This window comes from Falco cherrug, chromosome 8 (genome assembly GCF_023634085.1).
Source record: "Falco cherrug isolate bFalChe1 chromosome 8, bFalChe1.pri, whole genome shotgun sequence".
NCBI lineage: Eukaryota > Metazoa > Chordata > Aves > Falconiformes > Falconidae > Falco > Falco cherrug.
The window spans coordinates 11783902-11804254 of NC_073704.1; the positions used below are offsets into that span (position 1 = coordinate 11783902).

Consider the following 20353-nt stretch of genomic DNA (forward strand, 5'->3'; position numbering starts at 1 on the left):
CGAAGATGTGCACGAGAAAACATAAATTGCAAATGGGTTCCTTAGCTAAATAAATCTTAACAAAACAGGAATCATGCAGAGGGAAGTGTAAGAAAAAAGTAAGATTACAGATTATTTAGACAAATGAGAAGTATTCAAAACCAGTTCAACTTCAGAGAACTTAGTGAAATAGCTGGAAAACTCTCTGAACTTTTAGTGACTACCTTAAAATGTTTAAGGAAAACAAGAAAAATCTCAAGAGGACTAGAGAAGGAAAACACAACCAGTACCTAGACTTCAAAATAGGAAGAAAAAAGAACCCCAAACCTTAGAAACTTTAGGCAATAACTTAGTATTTAAGTTAAAACTCCTGCCAAAGATTCCAAAATAAGTTGTTAGGTAATCAATTTGCAAGCAGCTAGAAATTAACACCTTTAAAAGTAACAGTTGGTCAATACTGATCAAACAAATCTAGCTTCCTTTGACAGAGTAGCAAGCCTCGTGGACAAGCTGGAATTGATAAAACAGGATCTACGCTGACTTTGGTGAGGCTTCTGTCACTTTTCCAAGGTATCCTATGAAAACACAGCCTTGATAAATCGTCACAAAACTGCAGCACAACCAGCTGTGTAAGAATGCAAGCTTAAAAACATTTGTACAGATAATGCTAAAGGAATTGGGGTCATTTAACTTAGTGAAGTCAACTGAGCAGGGTACACAATGTCAGCTTTTGAGTATAGGAGCTGTTAGTGAAGAGACAGCGGTGACCTCCAGGATCCCCAGTGTAAGGACAATCCAAAGCAAAAACCCTCAGGTTACAAAATAGAAAAAACACATTAATCTAGGATGGTAAACCAGCAAAAAACTCGTTTCACAGAAACAGTAGGAAGCTCTTTAATTCCAAACTGTAAACCAAAACAGAACACAGGTGTAGGTATTCTCAAATCCTACCACTGATTTTTAATCAATTCCTAACCTTTAGTGAATAAAATGGAACCTTACCAACAGGTTCTAGTGCTCCTGTATTTGTACATGTTCTTTTATTTGATCAGTTATCAATCCCCAGCCCTAGACATCCATTGTAAGTAAAATCACCTGTAAAGTTTATACCGACTGGCCTTTGACAAAACAAACTCTTGCACATTTACTTTTTTCTCTCTGCTTCCCTCAATTAAGATTATTGTGTGCCTGTGAAAAGTAGTTACATACTTTACTGTGAGGTACAAATTCCTCCATCATTTTCTTTAAAGGATTTTCATAATCCACAATCATCTGGCCAAGGCGTGGATATTCTCTGTCACTAAAAGCAACAACAAACAATTCACTCAGGTGTAGCTGTTACTATGATCATTATTATTATAAACACTTCTTAGATAACAGATTTTTACCTTGCTCCATGTGTCATTTCATGGGCATAGTTATACAGTCCAATGATAGCCTTCCTTTCTTCAATTCGAGACAGCAGTATCATTAGAGTTGTGTAGGTTATAATCAAATCTAGGTAGTTCTTTGTTAAATCAAAGTTTACAGTCTAGAGAAAAAACAGTAAATCGTCATTCTAAAACTTTTAGAAACAAGCATAAAACTTTTTCCTTACCTTTCCACCAATTTCCAGCTTTTTTTTAAATACATTGGACTGTCTTGAACAAAGTTTTAGTTCTGGTTACATACAGGCTTTGTATAATCTTAAATTTAGTCACTCAAATCCCCAGAACTCTTTGCATTCAAGCAAGCAAGCAAGCAAATAAATCCTTTTTAGGCTTAAGTGTCACAGGTTAGCTGACAAATAGGAACACTTTCCTTGGATGTTACTAAGCAGTCAGCAAGTGCTTTGCCTATGAATTTTATTTTTAAAAGACTCTGTAATGTAAAAAGCTAGCACATATCCCACTGGTCTGGTAACATAATTCCGCAGGATATATACTCCTCTTTCATATTATGAACCTGAGTCAGCCAAATTTACAGCAACGACTAAAACTAGAAATGAACATTAAGCAAGCAAGCAGAAACCAAGAGGAAAAGGTGTCTGAGGTTCTGGTTTGGGGTTTTCCAGTGTTTGGTTGTGGGGTTTTGGGGTTTAGTTATGCGTTTTATTAATAACACTTTTAGCTGCTTTTGTACTTGTTTTAGGAACACCAAAAGTGACCTCCTCACATAGCTGAGGTGGACACCAGTAATATTCCTGTCTTCTGAGCTCTAAGTGGCTTAAGCATACAGATGACAGTAAACCCTAAGAATCAACTTGCAGACGCAATAAAGCAAAAACTACACAAAGATCTGTATGTCTGGTAACAGACAACGCTGTTACTACTGTCCATCAGTAGCCTGTTTAAAATGTTCTATCTCCTGATATCAAGCTTTTATAAAATTTCAGAGATCTGAACATCGCAGCGTTTTTATTTTTCTTGCATTTATAACTAGAGATGTCATATTTCTTGGGCTAACATACACAAATCCTTCTAGTTTTCCACATGGGACTGATTAGAAACATTTTTAACTGGCATTTGAAATTTTAAACCCAGAAACTTACAATATCAAAGAAGACTTGGCAAACATCAATAGTGTTCAGCAGCTCACAAACATGGTCCTTGAAAAACAAAGGAATAACTTTAGTTTAAAAAAAAAAAAAAAATCTAAGTAAATCACTTTCCTATGCTTAGTGATGGAGACTTTTGTTGTTTGGTTTTCTTTAAGGACAGACCTACAAGTTCAGCTATTTTGTTATATAACGTTATTTCGTAAATAAAAATACAGAAACCTGGTGTGACAAAACAACAGACATATTTGTAATATCTTACCTTAAATTCCATAACATCAACAAATGTGAAGTAGTATAATGCCAAGTTCTTCAGAATCTCTGATTTTTCTTTCTGGAGCTGAGCAAGCTGTTGCTAAAAGAGAAACATAAACATGCATGCTGTTCTTAGAAGATCTTCAGAAGACTGCTGAAAAATAATACCTGTGAAGCGCAGAGTAACCATCAGGCTACACAAGGAAGCCTTAACATGGTTTTCTAAGGCTGAGGTTCTGTGCATCTCAGATACACACAGAGTTCTCAGACCACATAATTTTAACAGCTGCCACTATACTTTGAAGATAGAAGTCAAATTAGTACACATTAGTACCGAAGTCATATTGTTTAGCTCAGCTAGAGATGAAAATGGGTAGTTAGAAAAACAGTGTTATCCTATGTGTAATTAGCAAAAGCAGAACAGTACATGAGCACAAATCCATATGACAAAAAAAATAACATTACTTGAGGTGGGAGAAAAGAAGGTGGCAGATTACGAACTTTACTACAGAAAAACATTATGCTTTTAAATTCTGAACTTACCAAAAAGAATATCCAGGCAAAGCCACGTTAAGCATGCAAAATAAAATGTAGATACAAACATAAAATACAGTAACGGTTCTTTGACCAGTTCCATATAAACACAATAATACATTCAAACAAAAGCAACAAAATAAAGAAACAAAAAAAGAAGCAAAACACTAGCATTAGACACTGGTGGATAAAATGAAAGAGGCAAATGTGAATACAAAGGCATAAAATAGTTCACAGATATTTTTTTTTATTTTTTTTAAAACCAACTAAAATATGATTTCATTTCCATATTTTTCAAAATGTTTGTCAGGAACCAGACCGACCACTTAATTGCAATTAAGAACACAAAAATAGCAGCTGTTACTGAACAGCCATTCTGTTTGTCTATGTATTACAGTCTCAGAACACTGCAAGAATCCAATTACTTAACTTGCAGTATCTAGCTACAAATTGTCTCCTTCCTGATATATGAACTGAAATGAGTTAAAGCAGTCATAACACTCAATATGAATAAGGGCCGTTCAAAAATCTGCAAGATTTTAAATTAAAGACTGATCAAGTTAAATAGGATTTTATTCTCAACAAGAGCAATCAATTATAAAAAACATTAAATGAATTGTTTCAAATGGCTTAGCTTATTTTCATATGGGAGGTTAGAACTGAATATGCTTCATCTCCCTTTCTTTATAAAGCTGTGCTCTGCCTTCTCTGTTTTATGTAAAGCACTAATTCCTCTAAATTGAAAAAAATAAGACTTCCCAGACCACCACTGGGTATCACATATAAGATGATTTTTGCTTCTTTCCTCTGAATTTTTAGAGGCGTTGAGCCATAAGACCTCCACGAGTCAAGGAAGACGGGCATACACAGAGAGTTATGAGCAAACTGGAACGGCTACATTATAAAATACCTCTGCCTACTCAAACCAGTGCAAAGGATTTAAGTTTGAAGGCCTGACTTTGAATGACTGCCCTATATAATATTCAAGCTTCTTTCACACAGACATCAGCCAAGACTTAAATGAAAAATAGGTGCAAGTACATGTGTTCGTTCTGTAACTTCAGATAATCTCATGGGCTAGGACATCAGTTATTTCCATTTAAACTGCTGCTGTACAAAAACCTGTTCTCAAATGTAAGTTCTATAAATTTTATTTTGATCCTCAGTAAGAATTTGCTACTACCTCTCCCAGCGTACACCCTGAAGTTTAACTGCTCATGCTCTGAGAATGAAGCATCCAGCATCATGACGTGCAGAGCCACCTTCGGGCCAACTGCATCTATACTCAGGACCTCCCCAGAAGAAAGACCACTTTGTACTTCCAGGGCTGCTTCCTCACCCAACAATTATGCAATGAGAATTCATCACCTACAGCTCCTGGTTTTAATCTTCACCCTGGCCCTATCGCTTGAGGTACTTCTTGCCAGTGATTTGGTTTTAGAACACTATGCAGAAACAGGGTTTATTTCTGTGCAACTAACATAAGCATGAATCATACGAATTTGAGAAGTCATTTCATGAATTTTCTGGAACAGACCACACTGTATCATTCAGAAATAAAGCCTAATTCCAGCACAGAGAGAAGACAAATCCAAAACTTACATTACAAATGCACATATGCCTTAACAACCTTTTTCCTACTGCAATCCTTACTCATAAGCACCAAGGTGCAATGCTAAGGGAGACTATGACGGTTACAGGTTGCTGTACATGACATCTGGTTTTGGTATTACAAATGGCAACCAAGTGTCCACTTGTGGAGGACACGACAATTTCAAAGCCACAATAAATGAAGTGGGGCGATACGGCAAAAAGGGAAATGCTGCTGGGAACTATAATTGTAAAAGAAATAGCAATTTTTCAGAAATTCTGTGAAGCTGTATATTTAATAAGAGAATATAGGGAGGTATTCATTATGCTCAACCAAGGATTAAGGAATTGGTGCTGTGCATTGTTAACTAGTTACCTGCATTCCCAGAAATATTTATACTTACTGACACTAAAATTTTTGTACAGAGTTAAGGTGCTCATTCTTTGAACTCTCAGCATTGAAGGTGTCAGTAAACTTTCATTTAGAGTATTAATATCAAAGTAGAACTCAGCCATAATCACTGTTAAATCAATACAGTGCAAATAGTTCTAGTAATACAGCACTGCCCGATCGGTGATATTCAGAAGTACAGCTCACAGCATGTAGCGTCTTGGATGTTTATTTGCATTTTTATCACTCAGGCATGTGGGTGTAGCTCTTTCCACACCCACTACAACAAAACTTTCCATTACTAATTTCCTAACAGCTGTTTAGAAATAGCTGGTGCAACACCGTTTTGTATTTGGTTTGAAGCTTTTTTCCTTAGCCTGCCATTCCATTTATCAGCAAAGATTTCTGCTTCCAGTATTCAATGAAAGTATTAAAATAGGGTAAGCTGAAGAAATAACTCTTAAAACATTACTAGCAACAAAAGATTATTCTCTCAATGGCTAACCATGCCTTGTTGATTGGTTATACATAAATGTTGTATTTATTCTTAAAGAACTTGGAGTACAAATTATACCAACAAGGACAACAGTATTTTTGTTGAATGAGGTTAATTAGATTTAAGACACATGAAAAGCTGTAGAAATTTCAGCATAATATAGCAAGATAAAAAAGCTGAAATAATTTATTTTCTCTGTTAACAAAGTAGCAGATCTCCAATCATATTTGACTTATTTATAAACCAGGATTTTCAATAACAGAGAAGCTGACACTGTCAGGTATGCCATCGACAACAGAAGGAACTGGTCTTTACCGAGTGGTCTTATGCTTTTCCTTCTTCATATTAAATCCCCAAAATTTTTACGCAACTGATTATGTACACAGAGCGCATTAAAAGAAACGAAAAAACAAATCAGGAAGTGCAAGACAGCCTCACTTATGTGAACACAATGGCTCAGAGACAAGAAAGTAATGACACAGATGCTGGCACATTAACAGTATGAATAGGCTCAAGAATAATACGAGACAGCTAGAAAAGGTTGTTCAGAGAGTTTTATGTGTGGAAAACCAGAGGGTAACTGTAGTTCTGTAACTGCTTTATCATATTTATTTGACTGGTATAGCAGTAGCATGTGAATAAATGTCTTATTTCGTAATCTAGGAATAGATGGTAGGTAGCAGAATTTTCTCCTTTTTTTTTCCAGTGTGATCTTTTTCCTGCAAGTATGATCACTACCGCTTTTATTTGATTTCTACAAACCGACACCATAGATATTACCATGTCCTCAGAGAAAACGCCATCAACTTAATCTTACTAGCTGGAATACAAGCCCCAGAAAACAGTATTACAAATTCTGACTGTTAAAATTCTGGAGATAGGGGTAAATAATCCCTGTCAATATTCTTACTGTCCTTTATTATACTCACTATGCCTACCATCTGTAGTCTTTAGACGATTTTAAAAACACAAGTCATTTCAAAATTCAATTCCTTCGAACAAAGTTCTATGCCTACAAAATCCATAGCAGTATCGCAGGGAGAGAGAGAAGGATCTAATCAAATGAAGAAAATTAGTTTTCAATTCTCTAAACTGTTCAATGATGGACATATCCTGGGTTTTCTACTTCCAATTACAAGCAGCCTCTGAAGTGACACGCTGCATATAAAAAGATGTAATAGAGTATTTAGCATGTATACTAACGAATGTATTTCTACTGCAAGATCTATTTTTGTTTGTTTGCAAGTTTCTAGCACTAAGTTAACTATTTTGAAAAGGAAATAGCCACTCACGACCCTCCACAACTATTCCTGTTGCCAGGGTTGACCGTATTATTATTAATAATGGCAGATAATCAGAGCAGTGAGGCTCCTCTTTTAAAAACTGACCAAAACTGATCCGTCAGTCACAAGAACATTTCCTCATTGTCTCACTTTCTTTTACATAAATTCATACAGTAATTCCTACACCAGGCTCATTACATATTACTGTATCATACAAGCTTTGGCCACAAGTCTTGACATCTCTGAGGCAATTATTTATAGAATAAAAGTCTTGTCTGTGCTATTCTATAGATAAAAATGTTTTGGACACATGTCTCTAGCTGTCTGTATACTTAACATTTATGTCATGAAATCATGAAAGAACTGTTCATTTAAAATGTATGAAAACTGATTTTGGAATGTCACCTCAGTAACACTGCTTTACTAAAATATTGTCTGGGTATTAATGAGGGGTTTTTGTTTCTTTGGTTTTTAATGGCCACGCTCTTGAGTTGTCTGGCATCAAATCAAAAGGGAGTTTTAATGGATGCAGCAAGCAGGTTAGGTATTACACATGCTCACTCCTCTGCAGGTATTACATACATTATTAAGCAACAAGAGTGAGCATGACTACTTTGGTTTGCCTTGACAAGTGTCTCGTATAGCCTGATGTGACTTACAGTAGCGTACTACAATGATTTATTACAAATAATGATAAATTGCACTCAGATGCTACTCCATCTCTAACTCATGCACAATCAAGGGTTAAGCCATGAATATAAACACCACTGCTGACAGCACTTAGGATATTGAAAAAATTAAATTACATTATGACAGTTCTATTCAAGGAAACATTGTAAAGATATTTAGATATTTCAGGATTTCACATGACCTTTTGGAATTGCTATGAAAAAATGCTCACTTTCAAATGGCTGTTAGGCTGAAACATTTTACATATTATTCTCTGATTATATTATTGCATAAGTCACTAAGCTGTGAAGTCAGTCTAATGCAGGTAATGACTGAAGACATCAGAGATGCTACTGTGTGCAAAATCAGTACAGTAGGTATGGTTGTATCATGGCATGGCATTAGCGAAGCAATTTCAATTCCAAATGATGTTTTAGTAAAAATATAAGTAAGGTTTTACTTGTTGCAGGTATTTTGCAATTTCTTCTGAAATGAAGTATTATTAGCACATTCTATCCTCAAGCATAAGAAATCTCAACTGCTGAACAAAGCTGAACAGAGACTAGTTACTCATTAGCTGGCTTTACTCATGCTTTATTTACTAAACTACTGCTTCAGTGTGTTCTGGAAAATCAACCTCATTTGCAGTCCCTGAAGCGCTCTAAGTTCCTTGAGCAGTAGCAGAGCTGAACATGCAGCTGTGCAAAAGCACGGCATCCTCTTACCTGGACATGATTTCAGTCTTCACAGCAAGGAGGCCAGTTAGTTTTATGGTAGAATATAGGGAGCTGGGTTTCTATTGCTTAAGAAAGCAGTTATCTGACAAATCAAGTCTCCCATACAAGAGATCTAGCACTTCAGAAGGCTGGAGAAAAATATTAAAGTTTACTGAATTTGGGGATTTAAGTTACTTTACTGAAGTGACTCTTAAGAAACCAGCTACCACAGCTGTTAATGACCATATAATTAACTCAGAAATAAATAACTGTTCCCTAGTGAAAAGGGATTACCAATACATGAGGCAGCGTGGATGAAATTCGTAAGTTATTCTTCCTCCAAAGAGAATTTCTAAATTATCTTCACTAGCACTGTGCAAATTACAATATTAAAGCTTCATTAGAAACAAGTAAACAAGCAAGTGACATTTTCCTTTAGGCAGGGGCTGAAAGAAGTACTTGGAAAAGCAAATAGTTATTAAGTGTTTTGAGAAAGACTATATTGGAGGCAACTATGAAAAACTGAAAATCAAGATTGGTTATAAAGTGCGTATTTTATTAATTTCATTATAGAAGAAAGTGATTAATAAAAGCATGCATTAATGTCTTCTAATAAGCCTTGGCCAAGAAGGTCCAGCCACTCCGTGCCCTCCACGCCTCTCAAACATCCAGCTGATTTGCTACGCAACAAGCTCACTAGAAAGAGAAACTGTGAAAGACACAGTAAGCAGACCAAACATACATACTGGGATCTAACAGGAAATAGCTAACACACCCATGAAGAGAAAAAGTAAATAAAACGTAAAGTGAACTAATTCTTATCTACAGATCCTAAGCCAGGCACGCTGGAAATACTTGCACTGTGTACTCTACTCTCACATGACCTGATTTTCAGCCCCCACTGGCACAAAACACGAGAAAATTACTACAATTAAGTCAGATAAACAAACCTTCAAAATAGTATCTCCTAAGAAATTGAATGTGTAGTTAAATAAAAAACACAATGGAATTGTTACGGACAATACCAGGAAGATGGCTACTAAAATATAAAGATTTATCTGGAAAACAAGGACATTTCTCCCACTAATCATACACTTAAACTTCTGGGTGATATTTCACTGGTCTGCTTACCGCTAAGCCATGATAAGCCTCAGCTTCTCCAGGAGACATTTAAAAATATAGGTAGTTTTTCTACAGGAAAATTGCTGAGGAGCAGTCCGAGTAAAAGAAAAACATATGTTCAAGAAAGAAGGCAGATATTCTCACTACTTCCCATATGTGCTGTTTTGGAAAGCAGACAGGAAGCTAGCTCCATCACACACAGACACAGAGCTTGACCCTGCTGGCAGCAGATTTTTCAGACCCTACCCACAGTCTATAGAAAATACAAGTCTTTTCTCCCTGCATCTCCAGTTCCCCATCATGAAGTATTTTATTCTGGGCTTACAGCGGTATTAAATGTTGGCACTGACTGACAAGAGAGAAACTTACAGGTCCTATTATGTTTTTTTGGAGTTTATGTTCTCCTTTGATTCCCCTGTGGTGAGAAACTTGCCTGTACACCTTCTAAGAGGATGAGGTCTAACAAACCTTCAGAAAAAATCAGGCTGCTTCTGAGTCCCTTACTTTGGAACTTTTCTTCTGAAGCTAGTCAAGGAAATTTAGTAACAAGAAACGTTACCCTGAGTCAACAGCAGCACAATCAGGTCCCTGATCTGACCAAGAATAATGATGTTACAGAGTTTTGTGGAAGGCTCCTCCAGCTTAGGTGGCTTTTTCAAAACACAGCTTTAGTCAATTCAAAATACACAGAAATACTAAGGTTTCCCAAACACAGAAGATACTTTTTATTATTATATACTTCCCTTCTCAAATAGGACTCTAAAATGTTTGATTCTCACTTTGTCAATCCTTCATATTTTTTGTTTACATAGGTTCCCTCCTTTGCAGGTATTTCATACACTATTAAGCAACACCACACCGCTGGCCAACATCATTAACAGTTGATTTAAGAGCTCAGTCTTTAAGCTGCATATTTTCAAGGTTACAGAGTTCACAATGGGGATTGGAGAAGAAAGGACAAGTGTATGAGATCACAGGGACTGCCCTCAGACAATGGGAGAGAGTAAGTTATGAACTGACAAGGTCCAGCATTATCTATAATCGATTCTTTGGAAGATGGACTACTCCATTTTATTTTTCAGCCTGGTCAGCAAGGATTCATCAGGCACTTCATTGTTTGAACTACTCATAAACTTTCACTCTTGGTACAATATTGAGAATCAGCAATTGCCAGAGATCGCTCTAGTCTGACTCAGCACATCAAACACTGAAGGAGGAACAAAACCAGAAGCTTTATTTGTTGTGAATAAAAATGTAAAAGCTATCAATAGCAAACAGAATCCGTTGTTTCCGAAGAACAAAAATCCAGGCTTTTCAAGATCATCTGATGACAGTGGACACCGCTTATACTCTTTAACAAAATGTGTTGTCTGAGACACAAAACTCTGTAAATACCTGATAAAAAACTACTAACATCACCTACTGACATGTGACCACTGACACACTGACATGCCAACCGCTGCAGTTGAACAGCCAAAATTCAAAACCCCTCCCTGAAAGGCTGCCCTGGAATTTTCACTGCAAGGAGGAAGCACAGGTTATGATTTCTCAACTAATTCCTCTGCAATAATCTTTCGTAAATTTTCACTAACTGATGTGTTCCGGATCCAATAAGCTTCTTGTCCTTTTACATCTCTGATCACCTGTTTCCCTGCTGAAGGAACTCACTGGTGTGCCCTCCTAATATATGGCCAGCTGGTTGTTGGCCAGCAGGAGGGAGACAAAGGAAGAGCACAGAGGGGAACACCTCCCTGGCCAGGAGCTAGATGCTTATGCCTTTTTGAAGCTAAGGTTTACAAGCAAAAATCTATCTTACTTCAAACCAGAACTTCCTTTGCACAGGACATGGCTTTTGTCTCACTAGGTATCTGTTAGGGGTAAAGGTTTCTTTTGGGAGGTAACAACACTCTACAGGAAAACATCTGTAAGTAACTAAGACAAGAAAACTGCCATCAGCTCCGACCGCCATAAGCTCTAGCGGGTTATTACTGCTAGAACTCAAAACCCTACTTTAAACTGTGCTCATACATAAGGAGGGTAGGCTTTTGATAACTGTTCTTAATAAACACAGGCCTAGCTGGCTCATGGTAAATAAACACAAGGCAATGACAAAACATTATGAGCATGTCCTATTTTAAAAACTGTGATTGTCAAAATATATCAAGTTAGCTTTGATCTCTTTCCATAAACTTCACAGTACCAAATCCTTAAATATCTATCATTAGTTCAGCTCCAAATTCATAGTCAACAACCGGAAGACATATAAAGCATACATGCAACCGCATTAAAAAAAAATAAATCTATGTACACAGTCTTTTATTTTTAATAGCAGATCTGCCACTGAAGTTTAGAGGATATGGAAGCATTTACCAAACATGGCTTAAAGGGTTTACTATTTCAACATAAATTTGATAAAGAACTTGCCATATTTGTTACTAACACAATCAAATTCAATACCAAGATGAGAAATATTAAACAGCACAAAACATGTACAGGTGTTCTAAGCAAGAAAGCACATTGTTACTGAAATTGTTCCCTCCACAAGGGAAAGCTTTTCTCTTTATGTTTTCCCCCACTGGTATTACTGGAGACATTACATAGAAATTATAGATGGCATTGTAAAAGAAACTAATTATTCCCACTGCTATTACCACTACCATTCTGTAGAAATCTGAATGCTTAAAGCAAGCCTAAACCTCTCAAGCACACATGCAAGTAGTTGCATGCAGGGAACATGCAAACCCAACACCTACCTCCACTTTCCACCTTTGGAAAGAAATATAAGCAGGTAAAACAAAAATCTTTCCCTTGACTTTCAAATTGAAACAGAGAAACAAGTGTACATCACCTGCCAAAACGCCTACCTGTAATCTAATAAACTTTATTATCTCTAAAAGGCTACAAAGTCATATACAACAATACTGGATCACTCAGAAGAGTTAAAACTGATTTCTGACTGCAATTGAATCCACTTCATCTGAAAAAGAATATATTTATGTATTTTTGTACTGCACAAGGTTTCTCCTTACACACTAAAGCGTTCTTTATTCCCACAGGGACTGACTGCACAGGCAAGGACACCTGTAAAATACAAACTTTTTTTCACTTTGCAGCCAGGTGCATTGTAACTGATCTGCTGGTCAGGTCTCATCACAAATAAAGTCATGCAACTTGACCTTCTGCAATCATCTGGTCACCAAGAATTTCTGCTATCAAAATAGGGCACAATCTTTTTTGAAGGATTACTTCCCAATGACAATTCTTTGAAATGGAACAGGAGAGGCAAAAAGAAAACCAGAAAGTCTCCTACCCTAACAAAATGAATCCAGAATTACAGTGTAATATTCTCTCTTTGAAGACAGTCCTTTCTAAAGTATCCTGTCAGACATGAATGAACTATATTCCAACTGCAACTTTCAGCATCAGATGCTTTGGAAGAACATGTAAAACCTCACAGATCTGAGCAGCAAGTGCTGAAGGGTATTGAGAAAAATACTTATATAGTCATTTGGTTACTTACATTGTTGTTGCGTGTTTCTACTGCTGGAAACTTCCTGACTATGAATTTGACAGCAGATTCCAGGTTTTTGTCAATAAGATAGGATGGTTTGGCTTTGGGGTCACCGCATGCCTATAAAAAAATACAATAAAAAATGAAGTAAAAACACAATCTCCCATCTAAAGCTGAGTGATAGCTGCAAATCTGAAGACAAACTAGAAAGATTCTTTTTTGTTGCTTTTTGGGGGGGTTGTTTTTTTTTTTTTAGTGAGCAGGTGATAAAATGAAAGGCAAAGTGCAGGGACTGTCACAGCTGAAATATGCAATGGGAAACAGTACAGAGATGCTCTTCTACTGAAAAAGATGCATGAAGTATCAAAGCAGTTAGTGCAGAACAGCAGTGGGGGAAAAAACTCAATCCTAAAAGAAGGAAAAAAAAAAAAAACTGGTTTCCTTTTAATGCTATTCCTGGTTTGAGGTAGTGTTGTATTCATCTGGAGTTAACAAACTGTTAGAAAATTCAATCATGTCATCATTTGTGGAGGACTGCTGGGCACATTAAGTGATTAAACTATCCTTTGTGAAACAACTAAAAGCCCCACCACCGACCTGCATTTAGGTTTTCTTTTATTTGTTAACTGCAAGACAATTTTCCATCCCCCAAAAAACCACCAGTACTTGCCTAAAATACCCCATTTCCTCAGATCAGTTTTGCTCGTTTCCTTTACTCCTACAGTAGCATAGGCTACTGCTTTAAAAGTAGCAATCAAGAAATTTCATTATATTTTTATTTGAACAGAAGTCGCAACTGTTAGGTCTCTAAAATAACTTACGTGGACATACCAGAACAGCTTCTGTGGGCTAACGAAACACCTATTTTTGCCAGCTACAGTGCATGCTGTCAGACACACTACTTCTTCTCAACTACTCTGACTTGTGAGCCATGCTGTACCATTTAGTTTGCAGTAACATACCCAAAGCTGTGTTACTTACATGACAGAAATTGTACTCAAATTGTTCTTTTCTCTCAAATATTCATGTAGTTTTAAAGTCCTCATAGGGATTTGCAAAGGAGTTTCACGTCTCATGCAAAACTAAATTACATGCTAGGCATTTCTACACAACATAGTGAACTCAAATGACAGCTCATTTAAAAACTTTTCCACATTGATTTCTATGACCAAGTTGTGGACTGTAGAGACAGAAGTCATGGAGTATGAGACCGATTCTGAAAGCGGGCAAGCGGGCAAAGGGAAGGTGAAAAGCTTTGCAAACCTTCCAAACTTGTCCTTGCTGGGAAAGCAGTGTAATAAAAAGAGAGAAAAATTACATATAAACAAATTACTCTTAAATTCTAAAATACGTTACATTAAACTAATACACTATTACCTACATCCAAGAGAACATTAGGACCACTGTTACTCTAGGCAGCATACTTTCTACTAGATGGTGATTAGTCTAATACTCACAAACAACTTTACATGTACTTATTGGAATTTTACTGTTGTGCAAAGTGCTGAGTATACACCGAGACACGTAACTTCTAACAGTATTTCAAAACTAAGTTCAGGTAGGGAGAGAAAAAAGGAGTTAACAAACATCACATGCAACTACAGGGGAAAAAAGGAGAGAAACTCAGTGAAGTTTTACATACCTGAAAAAGAAACGGTAGCCAAGAAAAAAAAAAACAAAAGAGTCATTATTGTAAGTTTCTAAAACTCCTACCAGCAGTACATGATCATCATAATGTATGCTAACGTACTACTCCAAAATACCAAAACCCTCACGTCTGCTAATTTCTTCCCACAAAAATACTAATCTTTAAAATAGCATATCTATAATACTACCAGAGGAATTTATAATGAGAATAAATTCAGCAACATCCACAGTATCAGTTAGATATTAAATAGTTGCTTTAATATTCTTACAGCAGCAAACATGTGCCATGGAAGATCTATTCTGTACACATTTAAAAGTCTTTACACAACTTCAAGAGTAAAAATTATACTATTAAATAGGCATAAAAAATGTAAACAATGTGTGCTTCAAATTTATTAAGTCTTAATTAACTAGGTCATGGGTTTGTCAGGATCTGTGCCAGATTCATTTAATTTTGTTGTCCTTGTCACACATTACATTACTTTCTCTACTAAAACAATTACAAACTAAGAAAACAGCTTAACAGACAACATATCTTTGTGGCCTGGCAAATTCCAATATGGTTGCTGTTATACAGGAAACAAGAAATCTGCCACTGTTAACTTCCTAAACTTTTTGGTCTCAATTCAAACACTACTTCCACATATGCTCCTTATTTTTCCCAGCAACAGATGTTTTTCCTCCTATAAATCAGCTCTCCGGAATGTTTACTAAAAATTGGGTTCTACTCAAGCCCTTTACACACAGGTCACTCACACGGAAACAGACGTCTAAAACACTAACATGCACATCCTCGCGTGGCTTCGGGAACTCAGATCCCAAAAGATGACTAATACTATCCTGAGTCTAACTGACAATCCCCTCAATGTATCTGAATGTGCAAGAGAACTCTGCTCCTTCCCATTGTTTGTTTGCTAACATCACACTTAAAGCAACTGTAATTCTTCCTTGTAATAAACCATACAAGATCAATCCATAGATAAGAAACAAAACTGCTGCAAGATATAGAAGGTTAAAGATACCCTTCATACATTTCAAAATTCCAGCTCCTGAAAGGCTGTACAAGGCTACCTACGTGGACTGAATAGAAAGAGGACAACAGACATCACCGAACAAGTGGGTCGATGCCTTTCCCTTTCCTCTCCCAGACTTCACAGCAGCTCAGTTCCTTTCTAAGAGATGATGTTTGATTATTAGCTGTTGTTGCACCAACACTTTTCATCCATACCGTTACCTGCATTCAGTATCACACGCCGAACTGTCTACATAAGCTAAAACTCTCCTAAAATGGCAAACATACCTACGAAGCTCAAGCTCACTGCTGTTTACTCTAGAAAGCAAAAAAGAATGAAAAGACAAATCTCAGCCCTAGCACTTTCGCAGAAGTGTGAAAGTGTGATAAGGCACATAACCACAATTTTGTACTGCAGAAAGAACAAAGACATTGAGGGCAATGGTCTTAGAATATAGTTAAGAAGGTAGCTTTTGCTTTTAACAGTTTTGTTAGTTAATACAAAATCCCTTGTCAGTACTGTAACAGGCAGGAACAGGGTGGTACAACATACAAAGATCACTTTGCCATATACAGCTCTCCAGCATTCAAAATTTTGAGAATTAGCCAGATGCAGTAGCCCTTTCTCAATCAGCCTCAGATATCACTTTTTCCCCTAAGTGTCTTGCAGTAACTTTTCTTCATTTCTTAAAAAAAAACAAAAAAACCCAAAAAACCCATAAAACCCAAAAACCCCAAAACAAAATCAAAACAAAACCAAAACCCAAACCAAACAAAAAAACCCTCCAACCCATGAAAACAGAATGGCAACATTTGTTGAGCATTAAAAAGAAATTAAAGAATTAAAAATGTTCTTATCAGCACAGCATTCATGGAATACAGCTCTGAAGCTATGGGATTCCAGCTGCTTCAGCCCCGAAATACTATACTGCAAGAATCTCCCAGCAGTCATCTCTAAATTCCTTTGTACATCACTAAACAGCTGTCAAGCAGTTATGCTGAAAAAGATGATGCACAGCTACTGTTAGAGACTAACCTCAAGTAATAAGGGGGGGGGGAGAAAAACTCAAGCACTGGATTTCTATCAAGTTAGACAGCATTTCTTTCCACAGCGCTTTAGAATGGTATCCTGCTACAACAAGATCTCAATGAAGTGAACATATTTTCCTGATCTGATCCTGTGCGTCCAACTCTTAACAAGAACAATATGATTTCTGTCGTAAGAGATTCGCACTGGTCATCAAACTTCAGAGAGATCACACTACATGTACTTGTCAGAGATGCACCACTATGCCATACATTTTGAATTAAAGAAGTGTTTTTCTAACTACCAATATCTAGATAGCTAGATTATTATTACTAAACAAAATTCAGACTCTGTTCTTCACGTGATGCTATTAGGTTCTTCTATACTATATTCACTTCGAAAATTAAGAATACTATATCAATATCCTTTCTAGGTTGTGCTCATTCAGAAGTGGCCAACAAGAAAACATCCAACAACAAAAACTTCTTTCACATCTACATTTAAGGTAAGCAGCCCCTAAACAAGAACAGAGAACCCAGTACAACTGCCTTTGGCCCAGAATACATCAACATTAAGAGATACAGCAAAGAGACCTTTTTCCCCAATACAGTTAGAGGTATCACCACAAAAATCAAAGCTTAACATTTTACTTCCTACTTAAGATCAGAGAATGTTGGAGGAGAGCAAAAAAACCCATCCATCAACAAAAATACTGCATATATCCAGCTGATGTGACATGAATAAAAGCAAGTTTCTGTTCAGGTGCAATCATTGCCAAGTCTATTGCAAAGCCACGGTACAACAGACAGGGTGCAAACCTGCATTTAGAACACCTAAACTTCACTCAAGCCTTTTTATATAAACCTGCCATGTGTCCTTGAGCAAGAACATTCAGAAGAATTACCTGAGTTACATGGTGTAGGATGATAAAAAAAAAAAAGCCTAAATACATTACTGTGTTATAGAAATACCTTTTTTACATTGTTCTTTTTGTTGCTAAGCCCAACCTATACCAAATTATTAGCAGGGCCGTTTCCCAACAAAAGAGCAACAGGGCCATTTGAATCAGTACTTTCCCATTTCATCCCCCAAACCTCCTACATCAGTGGATGATTATAAACCCAAGTCATTTTTTGCAGTAATTTAACATGGTTTTTTTACTTCAAAAGAACTTGATTTACTGTTACTGCAGACTTGAGATAAAACACTGCTGCGCACAGTTCCACTGGACTGTGACAACACAGACTGAAATCATCTTAGTCAACAAATCACTTCACCTTCAAGTTTCATTTACAAATGAATCTGCACTAAAAACCACTCTTGTGAATTCACCAGCAAATTGATGAAATTTCAATGACAGCAAAAAAATGCACCATCCCCCGAGTTAGTAACTTACATTAATAAATGGAAATACACTACGATTTCTCATATTAAAAAAAATGAGAAAATCTCCTGTACATACAGGCATGCAAAGTAAAACTGTTCCCCTCTTGTAATAGCTGCTGGCATTAAAGGCTTCACCCTAAAATGTATCTGTAAGTTCAATTGCTTGGTTTGCATCTATGCGTCCTATAAATAATACTAAATAATACATAGCAAAAAAACATTCAAGGAGACAGGTTCATCATTAACTCCAGATTTCTGTAGAATAAAATGTAGTATTTATTCGTTTCTGTCACACATTTAAAATAATGAGATTACACCAACTGACAATCTCTAATTTTGCAAAAGCAGAACTACTGATTATTCAACTCTTCTTCTCAGTAAAAGCTGCTGTGAATGGTGAATACATAAGGAAACAGTTCACACCACCTCAGCATCTCTGATCACGCCTACCAGAACTGCATTTTGCTGCATTGTGGAAGCCTTAGTTGGTTATTAAACAGGATGCTACCAGGTAACCTTTGTGAATGAATCCTTGTCCCTCTTCACATCTATGCAAGCAGCTGCAAGAATTAGTTGGTCACACATGGACAAATTATTAGAGTACAACTGAATAGCTTTGATGGCTAAAATTTAACTGTCCTACACCAGTATCACTTGGGTAATCTTATACAAAGTTACATTACTGATGTTTGCAGTTACATTAATACTTGTACAAAAGGTAAACCTGTATTTTTATATATAAACTATGCTAATAGGTTCAACCAGAACTATATTGTTTCCATGATCCAACCAGGATCTGGGAATCAGAAGAAAGTCTCAAACTGTTTTTTTGATAGTCTCTATATGCCTTGGACATATAAAAATATGGCTCAAAATTTTATACATGTAACTGCTATTGCACTTTTCATGCACTAACATTCAAAAGTTTGAAAAAATGCACTTCTATATTAAATTAAAATTACAATTAAAAGTATTAAAAGTCAGTCCAATGTTTCCTAGAACTAAGCAATATGTCCTCCCCACCATTATTTGTTATTTGGTGTGTCTTGAACCCCAAAGTATGTCTTTCAAATCCTCGTGTATCTATATTCAGAGATCCAACCCACTAAAACGTTAAGTCATGTGAAATCAGTAAGGCAAGGCTAGAAAGGATCTTGAGAAATCGCCTCCCCTACTTTCATGTTCCAAAGCATTATCAACTCTGTCTGTGTTGCCCCTGGGAGATGTTTGCCAAATCTTTACTTACAGGTCTCCAACAGGCTACATTCAAAAACATTCTCAGAGTCTTTTCCAATATTTAATGATCTTTCTTCACGGGAAATTTTTAAGATCTAAACAGAACTTTTCTTGCTATGATTTAATCCATCAGTTCTTGATCTCTGTGGCTATAATGAATTGCACAAACCATTCCCCTTCTCTCTACAGCAGTCCTAAATACTCAGAAACCTGTAGCACTTATCAATTTACTTTAAAAATAATCTTCCCGTTTTCCTAATAGGTGAAATTTTCTGCACCGCTGGTCTTTCTTATTATTCTGGTCAGGACTTTCTGCATTTTGTCCACCTTTCTTGAAAACTGTGTCAAACAGATACATTTTGGATAAGTGTCAATGCATGCCACATAGGGCAAAAGTCTTCAGGCTATCCTGCTCACACATTTATAAAACTTCATGTCATCCTTGATTTTTTGCAGCAAAACTTGGTCGGTTCATGTTTGCCCTGGCGTGTCCCTAATATTTCCTGGCTATTTTCTGCAGACTCGCTATCTCATTACTTTTCATTCTGTATTTCCAATTTCACTAAGCACAAAATAGCTTACAATCATACTTGCTCAACCACCTCGAAGTCTGTTAAACCACAGCTACAATTTGTTAAGCTCAAACTGAACTCCAATTAGGTTCTTCATTATTTCTTTAACTTCTCTCAGCTACCTACCTACATATTTATTAAGCACATCGTAGTCTTCATCTAGGTTGTTAATGCAAAGAGTGACTGGAACCAGTCACCCAGCAAAACCCTGCTGAACCCCAGGCTGACCGTGAGATCTTCAAAATTGTTCCCTAATATGGTTATCCATCTGCTTTCATCATTACAATTTCATCCAGATGGTACTTCCTTAGATTGTTCATGAGAACAATCTGATGAGGTAACGTCAGCAGCCTTGCTAAGGTCAATGTGCAAAGTATCTACTCAGTTGCCC

At 36.6% G+C, this 20353-nt stretch overlaps 1 protein-coding gene across 4 annotated transcripts in view; it reads right to left on the minus strand.

The window, feature by feature from the left end:
- NCKAP1 (NCK associated protein 1) overlaps nt 1–20353 on the minus strand; it is a 61324-nt gene that overhangs the window by 35378 nt on the left and 5593 nt on the right. Inside the window, exons 2-7 of one of the 4 annotated variants that reach the window (XM_055718206.1) lie at nt 14346–14363; nt 13092–13202; nt 2778–2864; nt 2510–2566; nt 1368–1510; nt 1189–1279 (exon numbers count right to left, since the gene is read on the minus strand). In XM_055718206.1, coding sequence (XP_055574181.1) covers nt 1189–1279; nt 1368–1510; nt 2510–2566; nt 2778–2864; nt 13092–13202; nt 14346–14363 — 507 coding nt within the window. Of the gene's footprint in view, nt 1–1188; nt 1280–1367; nt 1511–2509; nt 2567–2777; nt 2871–13091; nt 13203–14345; nt 14364–20353 lie in introns of all 4 variants that reach the window. The other 3 variants (XM_055718205.1, XM_055718208.1, XM_055718207.1) reach the window with 3 other exon arrangements.